Source organism: Rattus norvegicus, chromosome 18 (assembly GCF_036323735.1).
Source record: "Rattus norvegicus strain BN/NHsdMcwi chromosome 18, GRCr8, whole genome shotgun sequence".
Classification (NCBI taxonomy): Eukaryota; Metazoa; Chordata; class Mammalia; order Rodentia; family Muridae; genus Rattus; species Rattus norvegicus.
Window position 1 is genome coordinate 37513006 of NC_086036.1, and position 17107 is coordinate 37530112.

General features: G+C 37.4%; 2 protein-coding genes across 9 annotated transcripts in view; one reads left to right on the top strand and one right to left on the bottom strand.

Annotated features, from left to right (window-relative positions):
• The window catches only part of Mcc (MCC regulator of WNT signaling pathway), a 474765-nt gene extending 470656 nt beyond the window's left edge, over positions 1-4109 (bottom strand). For 3 of the 6 annotated variants that reach the window (XM_063277360.1, XM_039096843.2, XM_039096841.2), the window contains exon 1: positions 3942-4077. The gene's annotated coding sequence lies outside the window, so the exon portion shown is untranslated. Of the gene's footprint in view, positions 1-3941 lie in introns of all 6 variants that reach the window. The other 3 variants (XM_039096842.2, XM_039096845.2, XM_039096844.2) reach the window with 3 other exon arrangements.
• Positions 4110-4280: 171 nt separating this feature from the next.
• Positions 4281-17107, top strand: part of Ythdc2 (YTH N6-methyladenosine RNA binding protein C2) — a 65266-nt gene continuing 52439 nt past the window's right edge. The window contains exons 1-7 of one of the 3 annotated variants that reach the window (NM_001427202.1): positions 4281-4658; positions 5922-6012; positions 8732-8928; positions 10258-10457; positions 13490-13656; positions 15240-15342; positions 16331-16487. In NM_001427202.1, coding sequence (NP_001414131.1) covers positions 4460-4658; positions 5922-6012; positions 8732-8928; positions 10258-10457; positions 13490-13656; positions 15240-15342; positions 16331-16487 — 1114 coding nt within the window. In that variant the 5' untranslated portion in view covers positions 4281-4459. Of the gene's footprint in view, positions 4659-5921; positions 6013-8731; positions 8929-10257; positions 10458-13489; positions 13657-15239; positions 15343-16330; positions 16488-17107 lie in introns of those variants that run through there. The other 2 variants (XM_039097251.2, XM_039097252.2) reach the window with 2 other exon arrangements.

The following is a 17107-nucleotide window of genomic DNA, read 5'->3' on the forward strand; positions in this document are numbered from 1 at the left end:
ATTTCATAGGGGTTTTGTAAATTATTCATTTAGGACATGCACTCCTGGAAAGAGCCCAATGGAATTTATATATGGCAACAATATCAGCTTACATATCACATTTCAGCACATTTATTGTTTGAGATCAGATGTCACCAGATCCTCTTTTAAAATATTTTCCATTCTTTTAAAACTTAATGTGTATGAGTGTTGCCTGCATGTATATCCATGCGCCATGTACATGCTGTGGCCTCAAGGCCAGAAGAGGGTGCTCCCTCTCCCTTGGATTACAGCATTGTTGCTTGAACAAGATCTCCTATATTCTCAGGTATTTAAACTTGTGGTCCCCAATTAGTAGCATTATTTGGGCAAGGTTCAGAGGTGTGGCCTTTCTGGAGGAAGTATGCACTGGGGGCAGGTTTTAATGTTTCAAAGCCTAGTACCAGTGCCAGTGTGCTCTCCCAGCTTCATTCTTAGAGAACATGATGTGAGCCCTCAGCTTCCTGCTCTTACCACCCTGCTTTCACTCTGCCATCATGGACTCACACTCTGGAACTGTAAGCCAAAGCACTCTTTATTCTACAAGGTTCCTTGCATGGTGATTAAGAACTAAATTTAGTTACAGACTGTTGTTAACCATTATGTGGATCCTGGGTACCAAACCCAGGTCCTCATGGCAAAGGCTCATTTTCAGAGCCCAAAGCAACAATTGCTTTGAAAATTGCTGAGCTATGGCTCCAGACTGATGGTTTCTATTCCAAATCCCATGCTCAGATGCAGGAAAAACGTTTCTTATTCTGTGGCAAACCCTGCAGGGGATATTTGGAGCGAGCTGACTACACATGGCTATGCATCATCAGCATTTTCTTAGCACTCCTCCAGGTGACTGGCTTTCCATCCCTCTCCACCTCTACTCTGGTGTGTTGGGCTAGCTGTGAACCACTTGGCAGATGTTTGATGTGAGTTGAATTTAAGTCATCCCTAGCTACATATGTCTTGTAAGGAGCCTGGGTATTTGTGTTTAAATTGAACAACCATATTCAGTGAGGGATCAAACTCATTTCAAACAAGAAAACCGTAAACCCCAGTGAAAAAGCTCCATTGTAACACTGCATGCAAAGCCCAAGCAGGAGTTTTTCATTTTGTGTTGTGACATGGTGACTTCTCTTACACAGAACTGTTCTGCATAGCGAATTCTTCCTGTGCGATTTTCCCACTCTCTTCTCTCCTCTTATGTCTCTCTCTCTCTCTCTCTTTTTTTTTTTTTTTTTTTTGGTTCTTTTTTTTCGGAGCTGGGGACCGAACCCAGGGCCTTGCGCTTCCTAGGCAAGCGCTCTACCACTGAGCTAAATCCACAACCCCCTCTTATGTCTCTTAATACCACATCGAATGAAAAAGATAAACAATGAAAAGGGGGAACTGCAAGAACTGCTAGGGGAAGGGAGTTTTCCTTCTTTCTTCAGTCTTCCCCTGAAGATAACAGGTGCTCTGTCTGCTATGCTGCACATTTCCTAACATGCTGTACTCATTCACATTGGGGACTGGGATTTTAGTGTTCATAATATAGTTTAAGGGTATTCTCCATATGTTATAACATATCCTCTAAAGAAGAATTTCAAAAGTTTAAAATATAAGAATACATGTCTTTTAGTCTTTTTAAGTATTTGTGGGATATAATAAATTTTAAAAACATGTGTGAAATATGCTAGTTTTTGATGTTTTGAATGATAATTAAGGTATCTAATGACATAGTTGCGGGTAAGAAAAGGAGGAAGGACAAAAACCAGTCGACAGCATTTTCTGAAGAGTTTAGTTTTATGGTTTTAATTATGTGTCGCTTTACCCCACTGTGGCTATCTTATTTTTTTTTAACAGTTACTGCTAAAATAGTTCACGGAAGCTCTATGTAGAAATTAGTGATATAAAATGGGATTTCAGGCAAAAGATAGCTTTATACTACCACCTTGTGGCTGACCTACTAATGTGTAGTTTCAGGTTAGTGGAGAGCAAAGATTGAGTCAAGAACTGGGCTAAAGACCATTTGGATTATATTCTGGCAAAGAATCTGGGTTCATATTGCTCAAGTCCTAAGAAACTGAGTGAAACTCAACAACAACAACAACAACAACAACAACAACAAAAGAAGTGGACTAAATTGTTGGAGGAAATTCAAAGATACGGTATCATTCAAGCTGTGGCGTGGTTATTACGTACCCCTCTGATATAAATCTACAGCCTGTTTGAGACACTGAGTCTGAACAGTAAGATCTGAGAAATGTGGTTTGCTAAGGAAAGGAGTGCAAGGCAGTGTGAAGCTGCAAATAAGGCAGGTGCAGAGAAAACCGCTATAATTGAGACTACATATACCTCTAGAGTGAAACCAGTTACACTGGGATAGAAGAAAGGTGCCCTTTGGGTAAGATCCCATCTATCAAAAAAATCCAACCTGTGAATACACAGACTCATTTGACAGAATCCAAACTGTGAATGACTCTGAAGGGCTCCTCTGCTCAGCTTCTGTGTAGATGTGTATCGTTACCATGGCCTTTTCTTTGTTGGTGCTGGAGAAAATTGTTCTCTGTGGTATATTTTCTGGTTCTTCAAAACAAAGTTTGTAATATATCTTCTGGGAATTCTCTTAGTCTACCTCAGAGCTAGTTACTTGTTTTAGATAGGGACAGAGTTAGTTTAGTTTCATCCCTACTTATCAAAACTAATCAAAGAAATAGGTAGCCCAAAGACAACAACTAAAAAGTTCTGAGAGTTGAAATACCAATTCTTTTCTATTTTTCCTTCCTTCCTTTTCCCTGCCCCTCCTTTTCTTTTCTTTTTCCCTTCTTTCTTTTTTTTTCTTTTTTCTTTTTTTTGGAGACAGTTTACTCTGTATAGCCATGGCTGTCCTGGGACTTGCTCTGTAGACCAGGCTACATGAGAGAAAATTACTCGTGTGAAGGAATGAGGACAATTCAAGATAACATTCATTTTCTTAGTAGTTTATAACTTTTGCAAGAGAAAATAAGATACTTTCAAATGTTGCAAATGATAACACAAGATTTGAAAGCATGCCTGTGTAAGGGCCACAATTATGTTTTAAACTATGGTACAGAGGAATTCTCAGAGGAAGACTGCCTTCTCCAAGACAAAAACCATGCAAGACAAAAACCAAACAACAAAATTAAGTGTATCTGAGCAGTGTGAGGGTAAGTGTTAGCATCACCGTGAGTGTAGGTATCCTAGAAGATCTTGAGTGCTCTTGATATTGAGAAATTTATGGTTTGTTCTAGTTGCAGAGGAGAGAAACTGGAAGGCTGCATATGAGGGCATCTTAGTACACTCTGGTTCTCATTTTGAAAAAAGGAAACAATCATGTCTGTTGCTCTTCGGAGAGTGACAATAGTGGCACTACAGTGGAAGCAATTCAGGTCATTGGAATTAGATTTATGTTCATAGGACTCTATTTGAACCAATGGCAATTCTCATAATCTTCCCAACTCCTTTTTTGTTTGTTTTTTGAGACAGGGTTTCTCTTATAGCCTTGGCTATTCTAGAACTCACTCTGTAGACAGGGCTGGCATCAAACTTAAGAGATTCACCTACCTCTGCCTCCCAAGTTCTGGGATTAAAGGCATTTGCCACCTTCTGTCCCCAACCCCCCCCCCTCCTCCCGCAACTCTTGATAAGTTCCTCCTTAAACTTAATCTTGCCACAAAACATAACTATTCTCATTGCTATGCGTTCCACACTCACGATGGGCTGTTACCTAAAACAGTGAACACTTTAATAACTATCATATAAGCATTTTTCTTTTAACGTTTAAGGACTGTTACCACTTTTTAGGGTTTCGAGGTAAAACACAGTTAGATCTTTATTTCAGGTAACCAAGTTTTCAATGTGTTTCAGAATGAAAGACATACATTAAGAAGTTAGTCGTTACTTAAAATCAAACCAAGTGGTCTACTCACTGTACTTATTTGACCCACTGGACCACGAACCTCAGAATTGCGGTAAAACCCTTGTTTCCAGAGTGTTCGAGTTTGTGAATCAAGCGCTGGGCAGAAGCCCGCTCTGAAGAAAGGAATGAAGCATTAAATGATCCAGTGGATAACCGAATAATATGTCCTCCAATTTAATGATATTTTTTGACAACCAAAGCCTCAGGGTCGTGAGGACCGCATTACAGCCTCCAGGGACCGCATCCCCCGGGGCTGCTCCAGCATAGTCAGAGGTCCCGCGTTCTGGGGCCGTGCGCGGCGCTCACTCTTGACGTCATCACCCGCGCACCCAAGGCTTCTCTGGGCTGTAGTGGTGCCAGCGCTTTCGCTTTCACCGCTACTGTGAGTGACGCTTTCCCGCTAGTCTCTCCCGGCGTTGACTTTCTAGCGGTAGGTCCGCCGCGCTCCCACGGGCTCTCTGTCTCTGTCACTGCTCGCTGGCAGCAGGCCTGGCCGCTCCCACGCGGAGCGAGCTTCTCCTCAGGGCCATGTCCAGGCCGAGCAGCGTCTCGCCGCGTCCGCCAGCTCCTAGCGGAGGCGGCACCGGAGGCGGTGGCGGCGGCCCGGCTTCGTGTGGTCCTGGAAGCGGTGGCCGGGCCAAAGGCCTCAAAGACATTCGTATCGACGAGGAGGTGAAGATCGCTGTCAACATTGCTCTGGAGCGCTTCCGATACGGTGACCAGAGAGGTGAGGATTCTGACGGGGGACCTTGCGGGCTGACACCCGCCCCCAGGCCCGCCCCTGATGGGCAGAGGAACCCAGAGCCGGGCCGCAGAGGCGAAACCAGCGCCGTCTAGTGACTGTTGGTCACCGAGTGGGAAGCCCAGTGGGTCGGTGAGTTTAGGGAGGATAGAGAATCAGAAGTTAAGGCATCAGAAGGTGGAAAGGCTAGGTTACTCCCAGGTGGGAAAATGTCCTCAGGTACTTTTCTGCAACCCAAGGCTGCTAAGTCAACGTTATTTTTTTTAAGGAGTTATTAAGCCCCCACTGTCTTCCTCATTATTGAGGTGTAGCCTTATTTTAAGCTTAAAAAACTTCAGAGGAGGCTTTGAATTTATTGTATTTATAGACTTTATTGAAATTCTAGATGCATCAAATCAAACACAAACTTGTGTGTTTTGTACTTTATCAGGTCAGATACCTATTTAGTACAGGCCTCATAATATACAACTGAGTTTACTGTTGAATGCTCATTTTAATTTGCTGGGATAGCTAGTAGACCCTTGCTGCTGAGGCTTATTGTCTGAAAAGGTTTTGAACATATATTTTTAACAGCAGCAAAGCCTTGGCAAAATGTCACAACAAATCCAGTCTGAAATATTGAGGAAGAGCCCTCTACAGTTTTGAGAACAGAAACATGGGAGTTTCAGTTTGAGAATTCTTAATGCTTGAATGAACATACCTCATTATTGAAGGAAATAGAATTTTGTTAAGCAAGGCAAGAATAATTTAAATTGATAAAATATGTCCATAGTTATATCGATCTCAACACAGGTAGTAATCTTTGATGAACTTTCAAGTCCTTTATCATATTTAGGTTGTATGTGTAACTTCATAATATCAGAATTCTGGGCTGAAGAGATGGCTCAGTAGTTCCTCTTGCAGAAGTCCCAGGTTTGATTCTCAGCACCCGATGATGGCTCAAAACCATCAAGTCAGCTTCAGGGGATCTGATGCTTCTTCTGACCTGTGGTCAGTGCACATATATGGTTCTCTCTCTCTCTCTCTCTCTCTCTCTCTCTCTCACACACACACACACACACACACACTCTCTCTCTCTCTCACAATTAAGTAAATAAATATTAATAGTTAGTATCAGAATCCTATTAGGTGTGAGTTACTGAGTAAATACATTTTTCATATAAAATGTGTAATTTGATTTATACTTATATGTATTTTTCATTTTTATACCTGTAATTGTCTATAAGTGGAACCTTTTTTCCTATGTAGAAATGGAATTTCCTTCTTCTCTGACCAGTACGGAAAGAGCTTTTATTCACCGACTAAGTCAATCTCTTGGTTTAGTTTCTAAAAGTAAAGGGTAAGTGTACAACTTTTCTTACTTTGTTCAAAAATATTTACTACAGAAAAGTATGCATGTGTCTGACTACATTTAAATCATTGTTTCTGTTTTAACTTTACATTCTTATAAATAGTATGTATAGATAAACTCGTTTAGGTCTATACCAAGATCAGCTTTTCTTCTTCCAATCCACCTTACCTCCCAGGTGCAGAACATACATAAGTTAGCTCCTGGGATGCAGCTCATCTTGTAAAGCATCTGTTGTATAAGCCAAACAACCTGAGTTCCATCCACAGAACCTGCCCTGAGCAAAGAGAGACAAGTAAAGCTCACCGTGGTTAAAACAATGGTAACTACGTACTCCTATGGTGAAATGGGAGCAGGAGACTGCAGAATGGGCCAGAAGTTTACACAGAGGTAGAAATAAGAGAGACCGAGCCTTAAGTAGGGGAAAGGAGAGAATGGACTACTAGTAGTTGTTCAATGACCTTCCTGTGGATCCCCGAATTTATACATGTTCAGAAGTATAAATATTTTTAAAAGGTGAATATAGTTTCATTTTTCATGTTAGGTTCTTGGTCTGTAAATGACAGATACTTTTCAGTGGAAATGTAAACTTGAACCTGCTTATTTATAGACACAGATGTAGTCTGTTAGAGAAGTTTTAGTTTGATTTATCAGTTTGGTTTTGGGCTTCAGGAAAGACCACTATTTATTCAGTTTTGTAATCATAGCCTCTACCATAGTGTCTGGTGAAAGTTCATGAATTATGAGTATTTTCAGAAAAAAAAAATTAGGCAAAGGTAAAACATAACAAAGCTTCACAAGATATCTTTGGAGAAATTAAAGCATCTTGGTATCACGGACATGTTAAGAGATATTAACCAGGATACAGTGTTATAGAATTAAAATGATATACTTTTGATTATATAGTTAATTAAAAAGACCACCAACCTCAAACTTCTTTTGTCATGCTTATTTCATTCCAACATTATTTCTATCCTGTGTGGTTAAAATTTTATGAAGTGAACAGCACAGGGAAATGAATAGTTGCCCCTTTATGCACCGAAATTTCAGACAATGAGGAACAACACAGGGGAAAAGAACCTACTACAGAGAATATGTTTAGAATCTAGTGATTCCAGTTTGCTGTGGAAATGACAATTTTTAGATCAGGTTTTTTTCTCTTGATTCAAAGTTTCAGGTAGCCCAGGCTAGCCTTGAAGTCTATGATTCTCACCTCTGGAGTGCTGCAAATACAGTTAGATGTCACCACACGCTAATTTAGACCAATTTATCTTATCAGGGCAGGTGACAGCATTGAGAGCGTACAGTTCATTCTGGTATTCACTAAGGAACATGCAGAAATTTAAATGTTAGTAAAGTAAGAGCTGTACTTAGAAGACCTACAGCAAAAACTACAGTGTAGCCCTCAGTTTAATGTTCTTTATATCTTCTTTATTTTACACTTATGGATTTATACATGTGAGGACACAAACATGTGCACACATGCTGTGGCACATGTATGATTGTCCACTGGCAACTTGCAGAAGTTGGTTCTCTCCATCTATCATGTGGATTCCCAGGATTGACCTCAGGTTGTCAGGGTTGTCAGCAAGTCTGACTCTAGTTTAATATTCTTATGGGGAAGATATTAGTGACAAAATTTAAATATAATGAAAATTGGGGAAATCAGAAAATATTATTTTCACCAATTTGTGGTTCCGTTGCTGATTTCATTATAATAGTTACATTATCAAATGAAAGTGTTGTATGAAATATTTTCATTAACTATGAAATTATTTTTTATTGTAATAGCTTTCACTTATTTAAAGTCTGTTTTGTGACAGATGCTATAATTTACATCTAACTTCTTAATCAACTTGAAAGTAGGTATTATTAACTTGGGTTTAGAGCTATTCATAGTTTACTTATGTTCTCACCACTAACAAACAGTAAAGCTAGGATTCCCACCCAAGTCTGTGCTTTAATAAGTCCAACTTGACTAAATTCAGGCATATATTATTAAACCTTTCGGAGTACATTTGGGACTTATTGTGTTTATAACATTTTACCTGGGACTCTTGGTTTTATAAAGAAGACAGAAAAGATATGGTCAGTTCTTTATGAATTAGACAGACAGTCAGGAACTTGAGCTATGACAGAGTTGTATAGTCACAAGTTTTGGGGAAAAAATTCTTTTCATTTACAAAGAATGTGCTTCAAGTAATTAATGGCAAAGCTGTGTTACACAGTTGAGCTTCAGCTATTAAAAATGGCTCTTTTACCAGGCTCTCCTGGGAATGTGATAAACACGTTTCCAAAGCATCCTGTGGGACATATTATTATGAACAGTCAGCCATCACCTTTTCAATATATTTAGGGACTTTTGTTTAGATTTTACCACCTTTATATGCTTCCCGGTATGTTTTAACTGGCGAGGTTGTACCTACCAAGAAGTCTGCTAAATATAAATTTTAATATTTATGGATAAATTAGGCTTTTTTCCCCATTTGTTATTGTTGATTTAAGGAATAGGTTTGTAGTACTTTGATATTTTAATTGAAGATACTCCTTTTTTACTACTTTATTGTTTTTTATTGTTTTTTGGGGGGGACTTTTAATATCTCAGAATTTTTTTCATTGTTTCGTTTGAGATTATTTTCTAAGTAGGCATACATCATGTGTGAATAAGCCAACTATGTATAGTAAATAAATTATTTCTATTAATATTCAGAAAGGGAGCAAATAGATACCTAACTGTGAAGAAGAAAGATGGATCAGAAACAGCTCATGCAATGATGACCTGTAATTTGACTCATAATACAAAACATGCTGTTAGGAGCCTAATTCAGAGATTTCCTGTCACCAATAAAGAACGTACTGAACTTCTACCTAAAACAGAAAGAGGAAATGTGTTTGCAGTTGAAGCTGGTATGTATTTTCCAGGGAGCTGCCTTATTTACTCTCTTACTTAGAGATTATTTTTTTCCCACCTTAGATTTAATTTTGAGAGCTAATATGGTACAAATTTTTTTTCAGTTTTAATAGTGTATTAGAGGTGACTAAGATTAATGGAGGTTTTGGAATAAAGTATTAAGGCATATTGTTCAATTGAGCCAAGTTTTTTAAAGATTGTGATAAGAGCTCCTGTTCGCATGTGCTTGGCAGTATCCTCACTCCTAGCCTCACAGAAGCAACCTCTGGGTGGTAAGATGTGAGCGATGTAGAAGCTGGAGTTCAGAAGAGTGAAATGATCCATTCAAGCTTAGCTAGCCACTGAACACTGCTGAGATGTGACTCCAGAGTCTGTGACTTTCTGTGTCACTCAGTGCCTTGATGTGCTAATCTTCCGTGTGGTGCTTTAAACTGGGGCTTTGGCTTCTGAGAAGGGGTGGGGAAGAATCTTCTGTATGCTAGATTACTCAGACAGTTGATATATGAATTATAAAATGAAGTCATCATTTTATTCAAAAAATAGCTTCCAAGGTAAGAAAGTGATCTAACTGCCCAGTGTAGACTTACGTGGTTATTGTTGTGTTCAGGAGCAGGTCCATAGCTCATAGAGCATACATGATCCTAGATATCAAATCTTTATCTTTAAAGGTTTGGTTGTTTTGATATGTGGGGTTCATGGGGTCTGCAAGCATTCTACCATTGAGCTATATCCTGGGCCGTAAAGAAAGTATCTTAAGTGTGAATACAGAAATAGTTTGAGCTATTTGGACAATACTTTCTTTGTCATATGTGAATACCTGCTTTGTCATATGTGAATATTGGCTGAAATGCTGAGTTGGAAAATTCATTAATCATTAGAACTTTGTATTTACAAATATTATTCTATTAGTCATTTAATTGTACATGTGTCATTTTAACCATGTATTTTTCTATTTTGTAATGTTATATTATCTGTAACAGGTTTTACAATGCACATTATTTCCTGCTTAAAAAATGTTTTGACATTACTGATAGAAGCTTTATGATAAATGTGAAAATAATTTATGTTTTGTTTAGTGATTATGGAGTAATTAATTTTGGTGTTTATACATTATGCATTGGAAACACTAGAGAAAGACTCCGTGTAATTGCTGAAACTGGTAGTCTGTAAACTCACACATGCAGGAGGGTGGTAGCTGAGGTGCTGGGTAGTAAAGACAGGAGAGAAGAACATTCAGAGGAGCACAGGAAATTATGTAGCTCCATTTTTAATGTGTCATGTCAGTGTTGATCATAAACTTTCTGTCTGTTTATTCACTTTTGAAGAAAACCGAGAAATGAGCAAGACAAGCGGGCGACTCAACAATGGCATACCTCAAGTTCCTGTGAAAAGGGGAGAGTCTGAATTTGACTCATTCAGGCAGTCTTTACCAGTTTTTGAGAAACAAGAAGAAATTGTTAAAATAATTAAGGAAAATAAAGTAGTTTTGATTGTAGGAGAAACTGGGTCTGGAAAGACCACACAGGTTTGTTTTTTCTTTATTGTTTACAGGAGGAAATCAAAGTTATTCCATTTCATAGTTTTATGTCAAATTTATACTATGTGTACAAACGAACCTCTGGTTATTCTACTTAGTTATTCCATACACAGATTGTTCCTGAGTGCATATAAAGAATCTATAGGAAGGAAGTCTTTATTACTTTATTACTTTATTTATTTATTTATTTATTTATTTATTTATTTATTTTTGGTTCTTTTTTTTTTCGGAGCTGGGGACCGAACCCAGGGCCTTGCGCTTCCTAGGCAAGCGCTCTACCACTGAGCTAAATCCCCAACCCTATTTATTTGTTTTTGAGACAGGGTCTTTCTGTATAGTTCTGTCTGTCCTGACACTTACTATGTAGAACAGGCTGGGTTGGAACTCACAGAGATCTTCAGTTGCTGCCTCTGAATACTGGGACTAAAGGCGTGTACCTCCACACTCTGCCTTATATTTATTTTTAAACTAGTTCATTTGCTTTTTAAGAAACAGAAGTTATGTGATTTTTTTATTTTGGGAGACAGCCTGGAAATCAAATTCCTATTATTTTATCTATTAGACATGAACTCTTCATCTAGCATTGTAACCCTGTAAACTATTGTAAGCCTGTTTTTCATTTATAAAATGGAACTGATACTTAGTTCATTTTAGAGTGAGATTTAGAGATAATCTTTATAGAATGCCTTATATAAAATACTAACTAGCTCTTACTGGTAGGATTTACTTTAATGCTAAGATGCCACTAAAATTTTTCGTGATGTTTCTGTTCTGTGTACCACAAACCTAGACAGAATTTAAAGAAGACTTTAGCCAGTTTCAGGAAGTAAAATATTTTTTCAGTATTGTCCTTATTCACGTTTATAAGTGACATGGAGAGAAACTGAAAGAATTTATTCATTTTTTTTAGAATTTTATACATGCTTATAATGCATTTTAATTAAATCTATCTTTCCTTCCCCTCTAATTCTCTCCCATCCCTTGCCAGGATTTCTTCCCAACTTGATGTACTTTTAAAAAACCTACTCAGTTCACTTAGTATGCCTCTCAGGGACTGCATCCCTGTAGAAAACTGACTTTTCTTTTACCACCAGCCATCAGTAGAACTTAATGAGCCTTTCTCATATCCATGCTGAGATTTTGACTGGCTTGATCTTGTGCAGATCTTATGCAAGTAGTCACAGCTTCTATGTACAGTACTGGGTACAGTAGCACAGACATGTTTAGAAAATAGTGTTTGGCTGCAGAAATCTACGCCTGTGGCTGTTAGAGTCTTTCTGTTCTGGTTACAGTGATTCTTGAGCTTTGGGGTAGAGTGTGATATTGCTGCCCTATATAGAGCTGAGCACTCTATACTCTTTTATTCTCTGCACATTGGCCAGTTGTAGGTCTCTCTGGGAATCACACTCTACTGGGTAAAGAAGCTTCTCTGACAGGGTTTAGAGATATACTGACCTACATGTATAAAAATAAGAACAGGGGAACTTTTTACTATATCCATTTAACAGAATAATACTTTTTAAAATCATTGTCCAGGGCCTATGATCTAGCCAGCGTTAGGATTTTGGCCCATTTAGCAATAGCAGGCATGAGTTCTGTCTTACAGAGCAGTAATTAGTGGTGTACTTCCATAAAATTGACACCACTGTTGTTGCAGTGGTTGTATCTTGCTAGGCCATTAGTTATTATAGCTCATAGGACTCAAGTCTGGGTAAGACTATTGATTATTTTTCTCCCCTAGTAACATGCATAGTATCTTAGCACTGGTCAGTAGGAGAATGCTTTCAGGTCAGCACCAGCTTGATTTTTCTATGTCCTGTGCCTCAAATATGTGGTATCTTCAGTAATAGGGTCTCACCAAGTTCTGGAGGGTAACCAACAATGGTGGCAATAATCTGTAATGTAATGGAACCCCACTGACCAACGACTCAAAAAGATATAACCCCACTGTTCTTTTTGAGAACACTTGGTGTCTGGGAGAAGCATTGTCCCTCATAATAGGCAACTCCATTTAAACTCCTTTTATATAATGGGTAAGTATTTTAGGAAGCTTGTACAGTAGTAGGTTTTCAAGTAGCATTTTTAGAGGTCTTTAGTGTTATTTCTTCTCATACTCTCTCCTCTACCTTGCTCCCTGCTTCCCCACATCCATTGAACCCTTCTTATTCCATTACACATTCCTTTCCAATGTGTTCTATGTCCTTCCCCTTGAACCCTCCTACCCTCATTGCCCTTAGTTTACTCCCTTCTGTTGGTATTACAATTCACACTGTAGTTATCATACATGTGTGAGAGAGAATTTACAGCACTTGTCTTTCTGGCTCTGAGTTATCTCAGTATGATTTTGTACCACATGCATGCAGTGCCCACAGAGAACAGATGAAGGTCTCAGATCCTCAGGGTCTGGAGTTACAGATGATTGTGAACTTCAATGTATGCTGGGAATTGAATGAACCCAGGTCCTCAGGAAGGATAGTGAGTGCTCTTAACTACTGAGCCATCTTTCTATTCCCAATAGGACTTCTTACTTTAAATATTTTTGACCCTCCTGAATTTTATCATAGAAAAGTATCTGACATTCTAGGATTATCAGGTATTTTTATTTTCTTGATGATTTTGACTATTAAAATCCCTGTGGGACTTTGTCATTTCATTGCTTTCATCCATATTTTGGGGGAAGTTAACCTACAATAATGACCATTAATATCCAAAATTACATTTCTCAGTATACTCTGATCCTTTTTGGTTTTCAATAGTATTTGAAGGTCTTTTTTTACCTTAAATATTTCTTGGTACATTTCATTTAAAACATTTATGTTTAGTTTTCAATGTGAACAAAAATCTTTTACAACTACACTTTCTCATTGATTCTTAGCAGTTGTATGAGACTTATTGACTTGAAGATTAATGTCTTGACATAGGATGGAAATTTGAAATTTGATTTTTATTTGATTTGGTTTGATATTTCTGGGTATATAAAATGAGTATCATTTTATGGTGTTTTAAAATTTTTGGTTTAGATTCCTCAGTTCCTGTTAGATGATTGCTTTAAAAATGGCATCCCCTGCCGAATATTTTGTACTCAACCGAGACGATTAGCAGCTATTGCTGTGGCTGAAAGAGTTGCTGCAGAGAGAAGGGAAAGGATTGGTCAAACAATTGGTTATCAGATCCGATTAGAAAGCAGGTAAAGACAGTCTTCTTATCTTTTATCATGTGTTAAGCTAGCTATGTGTATATATTTAACTAAAAATAGAGGATTAAATAATCATGTGAAATGGGAGGGGGAAAGTCCTACCCTTGGACAGAGAACACAGAATGAATGACTCTGGAGAGAGGCAGTGGCCAGGTCTGCAGAGGAGATAAGGAGTCTGAGAGGGAGAGGTGAGTCAGGCATGGAGTTCAGCTGGCCATTGCTGGGGATGGTTCCCAGCATAAGTCATTTCCCTCTCCCTTTCCTCCCTCCAGCCATCCCCTCCCATGTTCCACACTTTCTCAAATGATACCCTTTTTATTATTGTTACATACATGTGCACAAATAGCTCAAGATGACCTGCTAAGTCCAGTTTTGTTGTTCATGGGTTCAGAGCTGACCACTTAATTCTCCCTCTTTCTCTAGTGCATAAGGAAGACCTTTCTAGTAGCGTCAGATAAGGATATCTTCCTAAAAGCGGGAGGGGTTGTATGCTTAGGACTTTCCTGGGGAAGCTTAGAGTCCAGTACTCCTGGGAGAAGGCATGAATGAATCATAAGCAATTTCCCATCAACCCAATTTCCCCAAATTGTGTAAATACTAAAAGCCCTGTAAGTATGCAACACGTGGAAGATGGCATGATGGTGATGGCATGTTGCTGGATCTTTGTCAGGTGCCCATGCTGGCTTTATGGCTTTCACTGTTCCCATTAGATATGGCTGTGCCAGATTTAGTTATGTTTTATTTAATACATAAAAAAACTAAAGGTCACAGAAGACAAAAAGTTAACTGATAGTTTTGTTATCAGTAAATCTGTATTCAGATATTGAAACCATACCTAAACTTAATGAGGTTTTGAACAGCTGAGCTGTAGTATAAATCCTATTTCAGTGTTACGATCAAGTATATGCTGTTTCACCTTACTGAGACTTAGTTGGCTTTTTATTGAGGGTACTGTACCATCTAAAGTCTAGAATATTGATTTACTGAGTTGAGATAGGAACTCAACTTAGTAAGTTGAGTTAGTTATTCAGTTTTAGTGATAGTGTATAACTGAGTATCCCTTATTCACAGTGCTTGGGAACAAGTGCATCAGATTTTAGAATAGTTTGGATTTGGATATTATTGTAAAGTAAACTTTACTTCTTTAGCTTATGGAGTGTCTGAAATCTGAAGTGAGACATCTGAGAGTTTGGATTTCTAGACTGAGGATGTTTAAGTTGTAGACTTCTGACAATGTTAGCATTTCTTGGTTTGTAGCAATAAAGTTTTTTCACTTTTACTCTAATTTTTTTAACTGAATTAAAATTTTTAAAGTTTTTAAACTTCTTATATTCTTTAACAAAATATGTAATTAAAAGCTGTTATTGATGAAATTTGTGATTGTTAGACATTACATACATATAACTTTTCTAACAAGCCACATATACCAGTGTATTCATAATACTCAAAATAATAGTATACATATTATATTCATAATATTTGTTAAACTGTATATACAGCAAACGTTTAAAGTAGTTGTATTTTAATGATGTAAAAGATTTATAATTGTGCACTTCATTTTGATTTTTAAAAAGGGTTTCACCAAAGACACTTCTGACATTTTGCACTAATGGGGTATTGCTTCGTACATTGATGGCAGGTGATAGCACATTGTCAACTGTGACTCATGTTATTGTGGTAAGAATATTGCTGAATTTGCCATGTGTTGCTGAGACAGCTTAATATTTAATTACATAATGATATCTTTAGAGTAAAAGGAAAATGAATTATTGTTTTTAGTACATTGTGTTCAAGGTAATTTGGTATAATTACTAGAAATATATCTTATATAAAGGTGCTATTACCTTTCGGTTTTATTGCAGAAATAACCATATAGGATGGTTTTTGAAATATAGTGCTTATCTATGACAATGATGTACATAATTAGAATTTTCTAGAAAGTTTTAGCCTCTATAATTAGCTTTCTAATTAATCCTTTAATATCACAGATTTACAAATTGCAACTATATACTTTATAGTCATTTAATTTTGTGGTTAAGTTGCAAAATTAATTAGCTATTTGTTAGGTAAAAACTACTCTATTACTAAAATATTCTAAGCTTATTTTTCAAGTTTGATTCAGTAAAAAGTAGATTGAGTTGTAGTAGTCTTTAATAAGCCATGCTTTGGAAACCTTGCCTAACCAGAGCTCTCACTTGACCCTAGTACTAAAAGTTACATATACACGGATTTTTCTTTATTTAATTTTTGCCTTGGTTTGAGACAGGCTTTTGCTATATTCTTTAGGCTTCATTTTACCATCTTCTAGCTTCAGCCTCCTCAGCAGCTGAGATTACAAGGATGAGCTACCATGCCTAGCCAGACATATATTTAAATTGATTTTATGTTAAGACTGCATTTAATAGACTGAGATAATTTAGAGTTTTTAATAGTTTTCGTAGTTTTACAGTCTATGAAAAAGAGTAGTACTTTGTCATTTACAGTAAGTTGTTAATGTATGATGATTTCTGTATTATGCATAATGCAAACTGATCTGTGGTATTGATTGACCTTTCCTTATTTAATTTGAACAATATAAATCCAGCAATGTTTTCTGATGAAGATGAATTGTCCACAGTGTTTTTTACCTGACCCATGGTTTTGTTTCTCTTTCTGTTTGTTGCAGGATGAAGTGCATGAAAGGGATCGATTCAGTGATTTTTTACTTACAAAGTTAAGAGATTTGTTGCAAAAGCACCCAACTTTGAAATTAATTCTTTCTAGTGCTGCTTTGGATGTGAATCTCTTCATAAGATATTTTGGAAGTTGTCCAGTGATATATAGTATGACTGTTATTTTCTATAATTTCTTTGAAATAAAACTTTGTAGTGTGATTATGTTTTTTAATTCTTAATTTTTAACAGAAACTTGAAATACTCTGAAGAAGAGGATATGCATTTATGTTTCCCATGAGACAGCTTTACAGTAGTCTGCCTCTACTTTGACCTCTCTTTTGCATTTGTAGCTCTCTGATGCCGTATAGCAAATTCAGTGATCTAACATTAAAAAGAAATGAGCTTCTTTTTGTCCTGTGTTTCTCTTTAAACACCGCGCTGCACTTTATTGCTTGCTCCCTTGAAACAGTCTTCTATACCGTCTTGTTCATCCAGTTGCAAACCCCAGACTCAGGGCTGTCAAACTCCACTTATTCTCAGTGAGGTCTATTCTAAGCCACCATCATTAGGCTTCCTTTCCCTGTACACTTTACTGCTTGAGCTATACCTCTTATTTCCTTCACATTTTGTCTTGTCAGCATCTGGCCCAGCTACCTCTTTATGTTGTCTCTCATCCTGAGAATTGCAGTTTGAATTCAACCTTACTTACTGAATTCTCACTTGAATAATTTTGATTTCAGGTCCCCCAAGTTTTGTCACTTTTAATTGATTTTCTATTTTCTCTTTTT